Raw genomic sequence first — 18124 nt, forward strand, 5'->3', positions numbered from 1 at the left:
TGAGCTTGTCAAGAGATGAGAGACACTGTTGGAACTCTGGAGTCAGAGCCTCAAAGGAACAGAAAATAACTACTCCCCTCTAGAACAAGAAGTTCTAGCTGCATGTGCAGAGGGTGTCTGAGTGCCACTGAGGTGTGCACAGAGCAGTCACTGTGGTTATGCCCTAGACTAGCTGTCCTGAATTTTAGGTTTGAGGATTCGAGACTACTAAGGGAAAATCAACCACAACCACCTGGCAAAAAAGGCTACCAGCCCTTTGCCAATCTGCACATATTGGTAGAAGCTCCAGACCAGGATTAGTTGAATTTACTAAGTTAATGGCCAGCAAATCAATAGTATGAGGAAGACCAAACACCTTTGACTGTCCAAGCCCTAGAATATGATGAATTAAGTACTGAAAATAAACAACAGAGTTTGTTCTCTGACGCATCCTGCAAAAGCACAGCAGGAAACAGGAGGTGGAAATCCTTAGAACCCTTCTACAGGAGAAGCTGCCTTCTGGAAGGAGTCCTGAAGAAGTTTATAAGGCCTTGAAAATAGCCTTGGAACATACTCAGGAGCATCAACAGACCCATGTATACAGATTCCTGAATGCTGAATAACTTGGTAAGGAAATCACTTAAAGAGTGAAATTGTGATAACTGGCAGCAGTGAGGAAAACCATTTTGAGCAGAAGTGTAGAAAACAGCTGCTTGAAGAAAGAACTGCTTAGTATGTCATGCTAACAATGCGTATATCCCAAATGCATATATCCCAAATTCAAAGACAACTCAAGAAGAAAAACACAGCAACCAAGCTGACCAGCTGGCTCTTAGTCAGTAGAGGTTTGGGACAGGAGCATAAAGGAAAACTATTTTTAGGTAGAAGAGCCCGTGAAACTGCTGAGCATGCTATGAGGGATCGAGAACAAAGGCGGCTGCTTAGGCTTGTCTTGGGAAGATATAGCAATTAGGCTGTGTGATGTCTGTGGAATAACACAATATACAGTGTGAATGATGAAACTGTATGCACAGTGAAAGAAATGAATGTTTGGAGATGCCTGGCAAGTGGATTATATAGACCAACCCCTCCCTCCCCATCACCACTGGCAGATGCTATGTCCTCATAGTGGTAGAGCATCACAAGGGTGGCTAGAAGCTTCCCCACTCAAACAGCAAACGCAGGTAGCACCCTAGAAGGAATAAACAAACATATCTGTTGGCACCATGGAATGCTGTTTAGGCAGGAATCAGACAATGTAAATTATTACAAAAATGCAACCAGTCAAGAATGAGTAGAGTGGGTACATCTCCAGGTAGCTGGAAAAGTAGAACTGTACAATGGCTTACTTAAACCCATGCTAAAAACACTAGAGAAAGGGTCTATCAGGAATGTATGACATCCTTACCTTCCTCACCTCCAAGAATCTGTGTGGCTTGCTAACCTTGAGCCAGGAACTTGTCATAGCAGCCCAAAAGAAAACCTGAGCTCAACTGGGTGATGAAGTACCAACCAGCCCTGATGCTTGGATTGGGAAGCCTGCAACAGCTGCAATCCCTAAGAGAGTGGTCTCTATTGTTTGAAGAGCAGGGTTTACTTAGTAGTTGGTTTTCAAAAAAGGAACGAAATGTGTGCCTTTACATCAAGTAAGTAGAAGAGAGTAATCTTACTTTACCTCATAAACTACATTCTTGTTCATGTGTTTTGCAAGCACGAGGTCTGAATTTTGTAATAAATATATGTTGAGATTGATATGATGTTAACTCCTATAATGTGGTTCCCAGAATAAGAGGTAACATTTTGTTGACTATATATGCACGTTGTTACAATGTCAATACCTATTGTCTGGGACTAAGGGTAGAGTTTATAATGCATGTATTCTTATGATTATGATGATGGTAAAGTAGAGTTTATAATGGACGTATGTTCAAACACTTCTCTTAAACAGGTGTTTCACAGAGGTGAAGGGTGAAATGTATTGGCTGTAACTGGCAGGGTTTCAGTCACCGTAGGCTGCAGGCACGCCCTGTGCTGCTGCAGGAGAGCCATTCCAGCAGGCTCGGAAACTACTGTAAAAAACACCAGAACTTCAACAAATCAGAGGAACACATGGCACCTATGCTTCAACATACCAAAGAAATACGTCTGGTACTGCGGGGTGTGGCCATCACTGTTGTTCGTTTATGTAGATGCTGGTGAATGCTGCCTAACCAGAGAGGATCACTGTATGATTTTGGGGTTTAAGTGTTTGCCACTTTTGTAGTGGTTTCCTCTGGCACTTCCTCATTCAGAGGGACGAACAGGATTGTTAGCAGATACTGGATTTCACTCATCACAGCCAAGTTGCTAGCAAAGTCCGGCCTCTCTAATTCCATTTTTATGTCTTCATTTCTAGAGTACCTGGCTCTGAGGCTGGTGAATGGCAATGACTGTGCTGGGCGCCTAGAAGTTTTCTACAATGGGACATGGGGGAGCGTTTGCTCCAATCGTATGTCTCAACTCACTGCAATAGCTGTGTGCAAACACCTGAACTGTGGAGATGGTGGGGAAATTGCGGAAGACTTCCAATATGGCAGAGGTTCTGGACCTACATGGCTGGACCACATTGAGTGTTCTGAACACCATAATTCTCTCTGGAAATGTCAGTCAGACCCCTGGAATCCTCAGTCATGTGATAACAGAGCAGAAGAGACCCATATTTCTTGCACTGGTAATTAGAAATGCATCTGTACAGGACTACCCAGACATCTACATAAACCTATGCATGCATATATGGACATTGTAGCAATTACCTCATGTTCATTTGTTATCTGGTATATATTATTTCTAGTTTCATGCAAATTGCAGAAACATTTTTCTTTATCTATATCCTTGACGTAAAGAAGTGAATTAAAATTACAGGAGTGTCAATGAGTGCAGTTACCTGGTGGAAATACCAAGGAAGTCCCTGATAGGATGGTGCCATAGCATATTTTTAAAGCAAAAATCTATGATACACAGTCAATCTGTGAGATCTGAGTTAGGATCAGACTTCTCAAGAAGTCTAGAGGCATGTAGGTGTTTCTACATGTATGAAGGCATATCAGTGCATACGTACATGTACCCACGTGCATGCACACAGCCATGGACAAGTGTATGAATTGGTTCCATTCTAAAAGTCCATTTCTAATGCCTGCTCTTATGACAGTATTTCATACCTGTGGGTGCTCATTGTAATATAAATGAGTATTAGATGACATTCAGATCTCCTGAAAGGGACTGCAGCTACCTCACACAAGAAGAAAGCAAGCACAGTCATCAGGAAGATTATTAATTCACAGAAATAGCCAAACAGTGATCCACCAAGCACTAAATAGGTCATATATATTTTAGGAAAAAAATGACTTGATTAATTTTCAGGCATTTTATACTCCCTCACTCTTTCCAGAGAATAATCAATTTCAGTATTTAAATTTTTGCAGGAAGAAAAGAGGCAACGTCTCCAGCCACATTTACTGACTGTCCAAACTCTACAAGTTGTTCAGGTACCTCTACCTCTTTGTTTCTCCTTATTGTTCCCTGCGGACCTTCCTGCAGTTTCAGCAATACAGAAGGTTTCTGTGTTTTGCAGACAGGGAGAAGTTACGAGTCATAGGAGGAGAGGATGGATGTTCAGGCAGAGTGGAGATTTGGCACCAAGGTTCTTGGGGAACAGTCTGTGATGATTCCTGGGACATGGCAGATGCTAATGTTGTATGCAGGCAGCTGGGTTGTGGATCTGCTGTGTCTGCTCTGATTGAAGCTGCCTTTGGGGAAGGGACTGGTCCCATCTGGTTGGAGAAGGTGCACTGTAAAGGAACAGAGCTGTCTTTTTGGGACTGTCCTGCCAAGGCCTTGTTCGGCAAAAACTGTGATCATAAGGAAGATGCTGCTGTGAATTGCTCCGGTTAGTGACTGGTCCTTTGGTTCATTACACAGATCTGGGAAGGAGGTGGATAAAGGAACATAGATTCATAGATTCATAGATTGGTCCAGGCCAGAAGGGACCTCCAAAGGTCATCTAGTCCGACCTCCCCGCAGTCAGCAGGGACATCCCCAACTAGACCAGGTTGCCCAGGGCCTCGTCGAGCTTCACCTTGAATATCTCAAGGGAAGGGGCCTCAACCACCTCCCTGGGCAACCTGTTCCAGTGTTCCACCACCCTCATGGTAAAGAATTTTTTCCTAATATCCAATCTAAATCTTCCCTTCTCCAACTTAAAACCATTGCCCTTCGTCCTGTCACTGCAGGCCTTTGTAAACAGACCCTCCCCAGCCTTCCTGTAGCCCCCCTCAGGTACTGGAAGGCCGCTATGAGGTCTCCCCGGAGCCTCCTTTTCTCGAAGCTAAACAACCCCAGCTCCCTCAGTCTGTCCTCATAGGAGAGGTGCTCCAGCCCCCTGATCATTTTGGTGGCCCTCCTCTGGACCCGCTCCATCAGGTCCATGTCCTTTCTATATTGAGGGCTCCAGACCTGCACACAGTACCCCAGGTGAGGTCTCACCAGAGCAAAGTGGCAGAATCACCTCTCTGGATCTGCTGGCAACACTTCTTTTGATGCAGCCCAGGATGTGATTGGCCTTCTGGGCTGCGAGAGCACACTGCCTGCTCATGTCCAACTTCTCGTCCATCAGCACCCCCAAGTCCCTTTCCTCAGGGCTGCTTTCTAATACCTCATCCCCCAGTCTGTATTTATACTGAGGATTGTTTCTTCCCAGGTGCAGCAACATTATGTCAGCTGGTTTTTTTCAGTCACATCCCAGCGACTAGCCCCTTCATAATTTTGACTGCAGGAACCTCACAAATGATGTGGAGATATTCTTCCTATTTTTCACACTTGCCTCTTCTTTAATCTGGATTCACCTTCCTCTTGCAGGTATGACAGAAACAACAGCATCACCCACTAGAGCAGGTAAAACATTCCTTCTTCACCCTTTTTTTCTCCCATCAGATGAGTGTTTAACGTCCCTGATACTGCATAGAAGGTAAATCAGCAGTATATTGCAGCTCATCAGAAAGCACCTCCCACAGCATTTTGTAAAGGAAAGCTGAGTGGCACTATCCCCAGCTGCTGAATTCTGGCTGCTTGAGCAGGACCCACCGCTGGGCAGCTGGTGACCTGCCTCACCCTACTAGCACAGCAGGAGCCTACAGAGGAGCAGCCCTTTGGGTCACCCAATTCTCTACCTGTTGCTTCTTTATTTCCATTCAGATCCTCCCCGCCGCACTGCAACAGACAGTACAAGAATTTCAATACCTATCATCCTCTGCATTGTCCTGGGGGCCCTTCTCTGCCTGGTCCTTGCCATTCTTGCTGGACAGATACGAAGTGCCAGGGCACAGCAGAGAGGTGGGTCCCTCAGAACTGGTATGAAACACCTCCTTGATGTGGCTGGCGAGCGTTTGGTTGGCTGGGGAGGCTGGGGGGACGGGTGACTGAGATGAATGGCATCTGATGCCACACTGAGATTTTCACTTACCATCTGGCAGTGAAAGATTCAGCCCAGAAGTGATTATCCTCAGTCAGCACCTCTCAGTGACTTTCTGGGTACCAACCAGGCCACATAGACCCATTTAGGTCACTTCTCCTTTGCATGACCCCAGCCTGAGTATGAGCACAGACTGTGTGAGTGATTATTGCCTTTTACTTTCAGGCTCCAGACTATCCTATGACGCCTTCTCTGAGGCTGTCTATGAAGAGATCGACTATAACCTGATGAGGGAAAAGCAGAGCACGACTGGCCTCTCAGGTATGTGTGTTTTGCTCTTGTCAAAGGAAAATAACTGAGGTTAATTCCTCCTGGTGGCCCAGATCCCAAACTGATACTTTTCAGCTCCCAAATCTACCAGGAAAAGGGAAATTCCTAGATTTGAGGAAAGGGGATTCCTGCCCACTGGACTCTGCCAATTCCTCTCTTAGGGACAATTCATTCTGTGCTGTCCTCACTGCAGCCATAGACCATAGGTCAGTATAGGTCAAACAAACAAACAAACCCCCTCCTCCCTCCAACAAAAAGGCTTTTGCTGCAATTATTTAAAGCAGGAACAAGTAAAGGAATAATTTTTATCTCCCTCCCAGAAGCTATGTGCCTCTGTAGGCTTCCTTCTGTCAACTGCTTTTCTCCCTTCATGTCTTGCCTCCCTCATGAGCCACCAGAGGTATTATGGGGCTCCTGGGTGATTCTGAAAGCCCTTTACCTTGCAGGAGTAATACTGACTGCCCAAGAATCTTCTTGACTTGGGTGGTATTATTGTAGCCTGTTCTTTTCTTCATGATGCAGTCTTAGCAGCTCAGGCGAGTTTAATCTGATACCACACTCTTTCTCTTTTGCCTAGATTCTTACTCAGAGACTTCAAAAACAAAGGCACAGTTTTATAGCGGGGACAGTGATAAAGAAAATGGTCCTGGAGAAACTCAAGGTAATGGAAGATGGGTATCCTACAAAGAAAGAGACCCAAAATCAGGGTAGCTTTTAATTTCCAAAGCACTATTGGTGATTAAATTTTTTCTTGCTCTACTTCATGTCCACTACTGATGTTTTGATGTGAACCAAAAATTTCTGTTTAACTCTTGTGGTGGAAGAACACCACTTGTATTTAAGTGCTAGTCTTCTCTTCTGTATGAGAAGTTTAAAATAAATGTTTGCTGGTATTATTGCACTCTTCATGAGATCCAGTCACATGAATCCGACAATTTGACAACTGCTTCTCCCAGAAATTGCAAGTGTAACAGCTTGCAAGCTGTTGCTTCATTTCTGAGCTAAACGGGGAGAATTAAAACAGAGGGAAAACATGCTCAAAAGAAGAATATTGGCATACCACTGGAGTTAATTAGGAAATTTTAATCTGAGTGATCTGAAGACAACAGCAGTTTACCAGTCATGTGTTGGTTTTTTTTTTTAATTTGAAAAAGCTGAGGGAGAACAAGTGTTTGGAAAAGAATTCCATTTTCCTAGAGCTCATCCGAGCTCTTAGCTGGTCTCAGAGTTCAACTGCCAAAGGCACAAGCAGTTTTGGACCTCAGCTGCCCATATCCCTAACTCTGCTGTGCTATGTCATTAATTTTATTTCTGTTGTTTTTCTCTTATTAAAGTTTTTTATTATTTAAACTGAAAGCTTTTCTTTTGCCTTCTTGCTTGGAAATGCTCATCAAGAAGACAACTATGCCAAATAAGATCTCTTTTCCTTATTCAGATTGAATATTGAGTACTAGATAAAAAGTGAAGTAAGAGTGCTTTGATTGACTTTTATTTTCATATGTGTATTATTTGTATGTCCATGTATGCATGTATATTGCCACGGAGACCAGCTTCAGGGCAGGTAAGACTGCGCTGGGGGAGGGATCTGCAGCAAAAAAGGCTGACGACGAGAAGCTCTTTTTGGGGCTTTTTGAAGCCGGGACAAGCCCCCTGCTTGTTCTGGGGCTGACAGCTGGTGGGAGGTGCTGCTGAGGGAGCCCGGGCGGAGCCACCACCACCCCCGGTTCACCGAGCCTCCAGGGTATAAGAAGCCTCGGGGAGGGCAGGGAGCAGTCCCTGGCCACAGGGCACAGAGTGAGCACCTGGTGCTCGTGTGTGTGACCCAGCGGGTGCCTCAGCCAGCTGCAGCCTGTACAGCAGGGTGCTGAGCCTCTACCAGTGTACGAGGTAAGTTCAATCCCTCAAAGTGGCCAGAGGACTAGGGGGCTCATCCCAACTGACTTTCGAGTCGCAAGGTGTCAGTTGCTTGTAGAGATCCAGCCATGGTTGCTACCCGGTCAAAGACTGTTAGAAAAGCTGTGGGCACCCAGACAGAGGCCTCACGCAAACGTGTGGGCGTCCAGGCCTCTGGCTGCAGAGAGTGCCGGGGCCTGGCTCTTGCGATGGAGGGTAGGGGAGACAACACCTGTATCAGATGTGAACAGGTGAATGATCTGCTCAGCCTGGTGGCCGAGCTGAATGATGGAGTGGAGAGGCTGAGGAGTATCAGGGAGTGTGAGAGAGAGATTGGCTGGTGGGCCCGCTCCCTGAGAGTAAGGGAACAGGTTGAGGCCCCACATAAATCCGAGAATCCCCTCCCCTCTTGTCACCAAGCAATAGGAGGAGATCTCAGAGAAGAGGGGGAATGGAAACAGGTCCCTGCTCGGGGAAGCAGGTGAGCCCCCTCCCGGCCCCTCTCACCTCCCCAGTTACCCTTGTGGAACAGGTGTGGAGTCCTGCAGGAGGAACTGGCTGTTGGAGAGGAGGATAGTACACCCAGGCTGGAGAAGTCAGAAAGAAGTTGTCACCATAGACCCGGCATCACTACTAGCTCCAAAAGGAAAAGCAGACGGGTCATTGTTGTGGGTGACTCTCTACTGAGGGAGGCAGAGGGACCAATATGCCGCCCTGACCCACTTCACAGGGAAGTCTGCTGCCTCCCTGGGGCACGGGTTAGGGACATGTTGGAAAAACTTCCTGCCCTGGTAAACCACTCTGATTATTACGCCCTGTTAGTATTTCAGGTGGGTAGTGAGGAAGTGGGTAGAAGGAGGCCAAAATCAATTAAAAGAGATTTTAAAGCCTTGGGACGGCTGCTTAAGGGATCAGGAACGCAAGTTGTGTTCTCTATCCCTTCAGTGGCAACTATGAATGAGGAAATTAATAGGAAGAGGCAACAGGTCAACTCGTAGCTCCGGGGCTGTTGTTATCGGCAGGGTTTTGGGTTTTTTGAGCATAGGCAGCTATACGAGACACCTGGCCTGCTGGGGGCAGGTGGGATGCACCTGTCCCAGAGGGGGAAAAGAATTTTGGAGCAGGAGTTAGCAGGGCTCATTGGTAGGGCTTTAAACTAGATATGAGGGGGGGATGGGGAACTAACTGGGCCTGTCAGGATTAAACTCAAGGGAAGCATGCCAAGTCTTGAAGGATGCTGATTTAGTGAGGACTCTTGCTGTGTCATTTTATTTGAGAAAAGGGATAGACATTTAGAAATTTCTGATTATGAACAATGGGAAAACCCTATCCCAAAAGGGGAAAAGGGTACTAGGCCAGGAGTTAACAAAGCTCATGGACAGAGCTTTAAACTAGAGGTGGAGGGGGAAGGGGATAAAACCAGGCCCACTGATAATGAGCCTGGGGGTAAAGGGCCAAGGATGGGGGTGAAATCGGGAGCCCAGCTCAAGTGTATCTATGCTAATGCACGTAGCATGGGCAACAAACAGGATGAGCTGGAAGCCATGGTGCAGCAGGACAGCTATGACGTAGTCGCCATCACGGAAACATGGTGGGATGACAGTCACAACTGGAATACTGCAATGAGTGGCTATAAGCTCTTCAGAAGGAATAGGCAAGGAAGGAGAGGCGGGGGTGTGGCTCTGTACATTCGGGAGTGTTTTGACTGTATAGAGCTAGATTCCAGTGACGATGAAGTTGAGCGTTTGTGGGTAAGGATGAAGGGGAAGGCTAACAAGGGGGATTTTGTGTTCGCAGTCTGCTATAGACCACCCAACCAGGATGAGCAGGTTGATGAAGTATTCTATAAGGCTGGCTGAAGTCTCGCAATCGCCAGCCCTTGTTCTGGTTGGGGACTTCAACCTACCGGATATCTGCTGGAAATATAATACAGCAGAGAGCAGGCAGTCTAGGAGGTTCCTTGAGTGTATGGAAGACAACTTCCTGACACAACTGGTAGGAGAGCCTACCAGGGGAGGTGCCTCGCTAGACCTGCTTTTCACAAACAAAGACTAGTGGGAGATGTGGAGGTCGGAGGCCGTCTTGGTCTTAGCGATCATGAAATGGTCAAGTTTTCAATTCTTAGTGAGGTAAGGAAGGGGGTGAGCAAAACCTCCACCTTGGACTTCTGGAGGGCGGACTTTAGCCTGTTTAGAACCCTGGTTGGGAGGGTCCCTTGGGAGATAATCCTGTGGGGCAAAGGGGTCCAGGAAGGCTGGACGCTCTTCAAGAAGGAAATCCTAAAGGCCCAGGAGCAGGCTGTTCCCATGAGGCGCAAAATTAAAGGGAGGGGAAAATGGCCAGCCTGGATGAACAAAGAGCTTTTGATGGGACTTAGGGAAAAAAGGAAGGTTTATCACCTTTGGAAGAAGGGACAAGCAACTCAGGAAGAGTACAGAGATCTTGTTAGGTTATATAGAGAAAAAATTAGGAAGGCAAAAGCCCAGCTGGAACTCAACCTGGCCATTAATATAAAGGACAACAAAAGTTTTTATAAATACATCAACAAAAAGAGTCAGGGAAAATCTCCATCCCTTACTGGATGCGGGGGGAAATATTGCGACCAAGGACGAGGAGAAGGCTGAGATACTTAATGCCTTCTTTGCCTCTGTCTTCAATAGTCGGACCAGCTACCCCCGGGGTGTACAGCCTCCTGGGCTGGAAGATAAGGATGGAGAGCAGAACAACCCCTCCGTAATCCAGGAGGAAGTAGTTAATGATTTGCTTATGCACCTGGACACACTTAAGTCCATGGGGCCGGATGGGATTCACCCAAGGGTACTCAGAGAGCTGGCGGGAGAGCTCACCAAGCCTCTCTCCATCAACAATCTTGGTCAACAGGAGAGGTACCAGATGACTGGAGAGTGGCCAATGTGACGCCCATCTACAAGAAGGGCCGGAAGGATGATCCGGGAAACTATAGGCCTGTCAGTCTGACCTTGGTACCGGGAAAGATCATGAAGAGGATCATCTTGAGTGAGGTCTCACGGCAAGTGCAGGGCAGCCGAGGGATCAGGGCCAGCCAGCATGGGCTTATGAAAGGGAGGTCCTGCTTAACCAACTTGATCTCTTTCAGTGACCATGTGACCCGCCTTCTTGATGCAGGGAAGGCTGTGGATGTTGTCTGCCTGGACTTTGGTAAGGCCTTTGACACCATCCCCCACAGCGTTCTCCTGGAGAAGCTGGCGAATCATGGCATAGACAAGTGTACTCTTCACTGGGTAAAAAACTAGCTGGATGGGCGTGCCCGGAGAGTTGTCATTAATGGGGTGAAATCCAGTTGGCGCCTGGTCACCAGTGGTGTCCCTCAGGGCTCAGTTTTGGGGCTGGTCTTGTTTAATATCTTTATTGATGATCTGGATAAGGGGATTGAGTGCACCCTCAGTAAGTTTGCAGATGACACCAAACTAGGTGGGAGTGTTGATCTGCTTGAGGGTCGGCAGGCTCTACAGAGGGAGCTGGACAGGTTGGATCAATGGGCCAAGGCCAATGAGATGAGGTTTAATAAGGCCAAGTGCCGGGTCCTGCATTTTGATCACAACAACCCCAGGCAACGCTACAGGCTTGGGGAAGAGTGGCTGGAAAGCTGCCCAGCAGAAAAGGACCTGGGGGTATTGGTGGACAGCCGGCTTAACATGAGCCAGCAGTGTGCCCAGGTGGCCAAGAAGGCCAACGGCATCCTGGCCTGTATCAGGAATAGCGTGGCCAGCAGGAGTAGGGAAGTGATCGTGCCTCTGTACTCGGCACTGGTGAGCCCTCACCTCGAGTACTGTGTTCAGTTCTGGACCCCTCACTACAAGGACATTGAAGTGCTGGAGCGCGTCCAGAGGAGAACCACCAAGCTGGTGAAGAGTCTAGAGAACAAGTCATATGAGGAGAGGCTGAGGGAACTGGGCATGTTTAGTTTGGAGAAAAGGAGGCTGAGGGGAGACCTCATTGCCCTCTACAGCTACCTGAAAGGAGGTTGTAGAGAGGTGGGTGTTGGCCTCTTCTCCCAAGTGAATCATGACAGGACCAGAGGAAATGGTCTGAAGTTGGGGCAGGGGAGGTTTAGATTAGGTATTAGGAAGAATTACTGTACTGAGAGAGTGGTCAGGCACTGGAACAGCCTGCCCAGGGAGGTGGTGGAGTCGCCATCCCTGGAGGTATTTAAGAAATGTGTAGACATGGCACTTCAGGGCATGCTCTAGTGCCCGAGACTGTTGTTTTGTGTCTGTGGGTGGGGTGTGGTGTGGTTGTGGGTGTTTGTTTTGTTTTGGTTTTGGTGTTCTGGGATTTGGGGTTGGTTTTTTTTTGGTTTTGGTGGTGTGGGGGGTTTTTTTGTTGTTGTTGGTTGGACTTGATGATCTCAAAGGTCCCATCCAACCAAAAATATTCTGTGATATACTATAAAACAGTGAAAACTAATATCCTCTGAGGGATGGCTTCTAGTTAAGTACAGACCACAGAGCTAGCTGCCCCTGAGGAATCAGAAAGCTGGCTACTCACAAAACTGAGTTTGATGAATGAATAAGGAATTGGCTGGATGGCCGCATCCAAAGAGTTGCAGTCAAAGGCTCAATGTCCAAATGAACATCAGTAACAAGTGGTGTCCCTCAGGGGTCCATACTGGGACCAGTACTATTCAATGTCCTTATTAATGACACAGGTTGTGGGACTGAGTGCCCTCTCAGCAAGTTTGCAGATGACACCAAGCTGAATTCTGCAGTTGATACGCTTGAGAGCTTTGAGAAATGCATGAACATGAATCTCATCTCATGAAGTTCAACAGGGCCAAGTGCAAGGTCCTGCACCTGGATTGGGGCAATCCCCAGGATCAGTACAGACTGGGGGGTGAATGAGTTGAGAGCAGTCCTATGGAGAAGGACTTGGGAATACTTGTGGGTGACAAACTGGACATGAGCCAACAATGTGCACTTGCAGCCCAGAAAGCAAATAATACCCTGGGTCAGCAAGTCGTACCCAGCAGCATGGCCAGCAGGTCAATGGAGGCAATTCTGCCCCTCTACTCTGCTCTGATGAGACCACACCTGGAGTACTGTGCCCGGCTCTGGAATCCTCGCTACAGGATAGATATGGACCTGTTGGAGCAGGTCAAGAGTGTGGCCACAAAAACTATCAGAAGGATGGAGCACCTCTCCTATGAAGAAAGGCTGAGAGAATTGGGGTTGTTCAGCCTGCAGAAGAGAAACAGATATTTTTCTCTAAAGGTTTGGCCTAGGTATGTAGCCACATGTCCATAGGTGTCCTGGTTTCATCTGGGATAGAGCTAATTTTCTCCCTAGTAGCTGCTGTGATTTGGATTTAGTATGAGAAGAAAGTTGATAACACATTGTTTCAGATGTTGCTAAGTAATGTTTACATTAGGCAAGGACTTTTTCAGCTTCCCATAGAAGCTGAGAGGGACCACAGACAAAGGAATATTCCATACCATAGACGTCATGCTGAGTATATAAATGAGGGTTGGCCAAGGGGGCAGGAAATCTGTGATCAGTGCTTGGGATGGGCTGGGCAACCGATCATCAGGTGGTGAGAGTGACTTGTGTTGTATCACTTTAATTTCTATATTCTTTTACCGTTATTATTATTGTTATTTTCCTCTTTCATTGCTGTTCTATTAAACTGTCTTTATCCCAGCCCACAAGTTTTTTTTTTCCCTTTCTCCCCCTTTTCTCCCTCTTCTCCCTACCCTGGGAAGGGGAGGAGTGAGCGAGTGACTGTATGGGCCTGGTTGCTGGCTGGGGTTAAACCACAACAATAGCCAAATGGCCAGAGTGGCTACTGAGCTAGAAAATTTCAGAGAAATTTAACAGAAGGTGGTTAAAGTCATGAAAAGACAAGGAAGCGGGTGCTACACAGAGATAAACAAGGAGTAATTTGTCATTGTGCAATTATGAAATGCAATGGGGAATCTTACTCTGAAATAAAGCCTGTCACTAACTGCCTCCTCCAAACCTTCTTTCCCTTCCTGTCCCTTCTCCATGTTGATTTTCACTTTCTACTTGCTACAGCAATGTATAACAATTATTGGAGCTATATCATTGTTGTCTGGAATCCTTGTAGTCCTCAGGAGGATTATTGGTTTATAATTGTTCATTATCATCATGATAATGTCAGTGTTACAGGCCCTTATCACTGGACCATCAGCTACTGCTTTCTCTAGTGAAAGATCTCTTCCTGTTATAGTTAATACCTGTACTGTTCCAGATATCTCTCCACTGCCTGGAAATGCCCTGGAAGATGGTTATGATGATGTGACAGAAGCTCCTGGACCTAAAGATGCTTCTATTTCTGGGCAGAATGAACAGAAAATCATTGGGATCCCTGAAGAAAGTGACAGAAACAAGGAATCATGGACAGGTGAGGCCAGAAGAGCAGTGCTGTTAGTTTTCATAATCTATAGTTACTGTACTTTCTAATTATGCAGTTGATTGTTTCTCTCTTCATCTGTAGTGTTGCAAGTGGTCCTTATTAAATTACATTACATGTTAATGAAAACTTTGCCAGGATCATTTGAATTATAGTATAGTATGGTATCACCTGGAAAACGTAATAAGAACATGTCTTTTATCTTAGGACTTAAAAAAAATACATAGTTGTATCTAGGGCTGTCAAAGAATCTTAGCTGGTACAGTGAGCTACACTAAGAATACCTTTTTGACTGAATTTGTACCCAGTCCACAGAGCTTTGAGTTAGACCAGATTTCTCTAGTTTTCTTATAAAAATATCTTGTGACTTGAGTGATAATTTGCTCTACTCCCTTATAAAACCCCTTTTAGATAATCAAAAAGAAAAATCAGATTTATGTGGTGTGATTTATTTTTGACAAATCCATGTTATCTGTTATCTATCTGCTTTTGGTGGCCTTCTACGATGGGGTTCCAGTGTTGGTGGATAGGGGAAGAAAAACTGACATCATCTACCTGGACTTGTGCAAAGCATTTGACACTGTCCTTCATGATATCCTTGTATCTAAATTGGAGACACATGGATTTGACGGATGGATCATTTGGTGAATAAGGGACTGGCTGGACAGTCACACTCAAAGAGTTGCGGTCAACAGCTCATTGTCCAAGTGGCGACCAGTGATGCGTGGCATTCCTTGTGGGCTGGGACTGGTGCTGTTTAGCATCTTTGTTGACAACGTGGGCAGTGGGATTGAGCGCATCCTCAGCAAGTTTGCTGATGACACCAAGGTGTGTGGTGAGGTTGACACACTGGAGGGAAGGGATGCCCACCAGAAGGACCAAGATGGGGTTGAGAGGTGGGCCTGTGTGAACTTCATGAAGTTCAATAAGACCAAGCGCATGTGGGCTGGGGCAATCCCAAGCACAAACACAGCCTGTGTGTTGAATGGATTGAGAGCAGCCCTGTGGAGGAGGACTTGGAGGTGTTGGTTGATGAAAAGCTCCATTCCATGGGACCCCACCTGGAGGACTGCATCCAGTTCTGGGGCCCCCAACATAAGACAGACATGGACCTGTTGGAGCAGGTCCAGCGGAGGGCCACAAAGATGATCAGAGGGCTGGAGCACCTCCCCTATGAAGACAGGCTGAGAGAGCTGGGGTTGTTCAGTCTGGAGAAGAGAAGGCTCCAGGGAGACTTTATAGTGGTCTTTCAGTATCTAAAGAGCACCCATGGGAAAGATGGGGAGGGACTCTTTATCAGGGAGTGTAGCGATAGGACGAGGGGAAACAGTTTTAAACTGAAAGAGGGTAAATTTAGATTAGATATTAGGAAGAAATTCTTTACTGTGAGGGTGGTGACACACTGAAACAGGTTGCCCAGAGAAGCTGTGGAGGCCCCATCCCTGGAAGTGTTCAAGGCCAGGCTGGATGGGGCTTTGAGCAACCTGGTCTAGTGGGAGGTGTCCCTGCCCATGGCCAGGGGGTTGGAACTCGATGTTCTTTAAGGCCCCTTCCAACTCTAACCAGTCTATGATTCTATGATAAGACAGGACAGATGCTCATGATAAGGTGCAGGGCATGGCCAAATACACAGACTGGCCAGTGGCCTATTTACATGCCATCAGCCCCTTTTATCCCCTTATCATTCTATTTTCTCATGTGTTTTCCTCCCCAAACTACGTTGATCCCTCTTTTTCTGTGCTTTCATTTCCTTCTCTAAGCAGCCCATGGTAAGTTCTCTATAATCCAAAGATCCTCTTTCTGTCTTCCCATGTGGTGGGCAGCAATGTGCCCCAGTAAGTAAAGTGGGTTACAGCCTCTTCATGGGTTTCAAACACAGACAATAGGCTGAGCACTCTCTTGTGAGGAGCCAGATCAAGGCACACTTGTGGGATGGACAAGGACAGATCTACTAAATTTGCAGTGCGTCAGATATGACTTGAGGCAGTAAAACAGAGTTAGGTTATTTAGGGATTTTGAAGAATTGAAGTGTTTTCAGTTCCCTGTTTTCTGGGAAAAGTAAGCCTGATCCTTGCATATGTGCACATGTAGCAGGAGGTAGGATGAGACAAGCATTTCTCGGGGCTTTCACAGCGATGTGTATCTACGGTTCTAATTTCTGGACAGACAGCCCATGCTGCCAACTGCACAATGCTATAAAGGTAATACATGGAGGATATACATTTATCTGATGTTCTTCCCTTCCTGTTTTCAGACCCGAGCCCTAATGTGTCAGGAAACAGGAACTCTGAGGCTGACAGACATTCATCCCCTGCTCTTGAAGATACAGGCTATGATGACATTGGAGAGCTGGGACACTGATAGAGACTGCTGAGCTGTAGTGACCACTTTTGGAAATACATTTCTGTTCGCAAAATGCTAATCGGGTACTAGTATAACCAAAAAAACCTGCATTTAGGATTAGTTTACCTAAGTTTGGTTTATTTTCAGCATAACTGTTAAGAAAAGCTTTCTCATTTCCCTTGTAGTTTCTTGTTGCCAAGACTGTGTGAACACTTTTGCTTTTTATTTATAAATATTTTCATTGTAATTTTTTTCTATTGAGTTAATTTTTCAACTTATGATATTTTCTTATTAGAAACTGTTTAAAGATCTCTTCTCAAGCTTATGCTTCTTCTTCAAGATACACAAGGCAGCTTTCTGGAGATCATTAGGAATGGAGACTGAACTGCAAGAAAATAACCAAAGTTCTGTTTCATCTTTTGGATATTCTTGCTTGTCACACAGAACAAATAGAGGATTAGAATAAATTTTCTAGATAGTGCTATGTGAGATGAGAAACTCGGCAAGAGGTTACTCTTGTCCTCACTTTAGATGCATGTCTGTCATTTGAATTATGTACAAGTGAATCCCGCATTTGATTGGAGGGAAAAGCTACTCTTCTCTTTTCTCCCTCTATACCATCATGACTTACTGTCTCCCACAGTCATACAAATTATATAGTAAGAGAAAGTTTAATTTCTTTCTACAAATGGCAAGTGGTGGTCATACCTATAGGTGTCTGTCATATAACTTCTTTTAATTGTATGAAGGCAGACTGAAAAAGTCTGCATGTTGATGGAACAGGTGGTGAAGTATTGTTGTCTTGGCACAAGACAACAGTAAGACTTGGTCTTGAAACAAAGACTTGACAAGACAAGACTTGGTCTTGAAACAAAAAGCCTCTCTTGTATTCTTGTCATCTCTCTTGACCTCCATTTATCCCTCAAAACCTGAGCCCTACCCGTCTAGTAGGCACTCCCTCTCCGCCCAAGAAAGCTGCTAATTTATTCAAGAATGCAAAGGGATTTTTTTATGAACCTTATTCAACTAAGTATGTCAAAGAAAAAGGTCTGAAACTTCAACATGGATATGACTTTTTGGATAAATGCAGTGGAAATGCAGGCTGTTGATAATTTGCCAAGGGCATGCCAATGTAATGATGTGCCTAGAAATACCTGTGAGAGTCACCATAATCTAGATGAGATCAATCTACATAAAACCAACAGTGGGTTTAGCCATCATGATACATAAAGAAATGTGAGTTTGTCCCAAACAGCTGAGAAGACACACAGACAAGCAAATCCTTTCCCAAACAATCTCACTAACCTCATTAGAGCAGCATCAGGACACAGTACAGTCCTGTGCCAAGGACTGAGGTAGAAGAGGTTGCACTGAGATGAACCGAATACTTCCTTGTATTCAACCTCACCTGATTTTACTCAGCTTGATCCAAGGTACAATGTGGATTCTCCCCCATGGCTGGGAGTCTACCCAGTAGCTGGCCATCAGATCCCAGTCTCTACAGTTGCTGACACTTGGTTATAGAAGCGCCTGAGGCCACAGCCTCACTCCAGTTGCTGTTACAGAGCTCACAGACACACATACACACACAACTTACCAGCAGTTGGCCAGGGCTCCCTTGGTTCCCTCTGGAAGCCAACTCCTTCTATACTTTTGCTCTTTGAGACATACAGGTGCACACACAGCGCTTACTGGGACTCCCCTGGTCCCTGTGGTAGCCAAGTC

General features: G+C 46.0%; 1 protein-coding gene across 1 annotated transcript in view; it reads left to right on the forward strand.

Annotated features, from left to right (window-relative positions):
* LOC141472103 (antigen WC1.1-like) overlaps nucleotides 1-16417 on the forward strand; it is a 34179-nt gene extending 17762 nt beyond the window's left edge. The window contains exons 8-16 of the mRNA XM_074158953.1: nucleotides 2375-2689; nucleotides 3441-3503; nucleotides 3590-3904; nucleotides 4873-4908; nucleotides 5209-5350; nucleotides 5658-5754; nucleotides 6347-6416; nucleotides 13895-14095; nucleotides 16311-16417. Coding sequence (XP_074015054.1) covers nucleotides 2375-2689; nucleotides 3441-3503; nucleotides 3590-3904; nucleotides 4873-4908; nucleotides 5209-5350; nucleotides 5658-5754; nucleotides 6347-6416; nucleotides 13895-14095; nucleotides 16311-16417 — 1346 coding nt within the window. The remainder of the gene's footprint in view (nucleotides 1-2374; nucleotides 2690-3440; nucleotides 3504-3589; nucleotides 3905-4872; nucleotides 4909-5208; nucleotides 5351-5657; nucleotides 5755-6346; nucleotides 6417-13894; nucleotides 14096-16310) is intronic.
* The last annotated feature ends 1707 nt before the right edge of the window (nucleotides 16418-18124 follow it).

This window comes from Numenius arquata, chromosome 1 (genome assembly GCF_964106895.1).
Source record: "Numenius arquata chromosome 1, bNumArq3.hap1.1, whole genome shotgun sequence".
NCBI lineage: Eukaryota > Metazoa > Chordata > Aves > Charadriiformes > Scolopacidae > Numenius > Numenius arquata.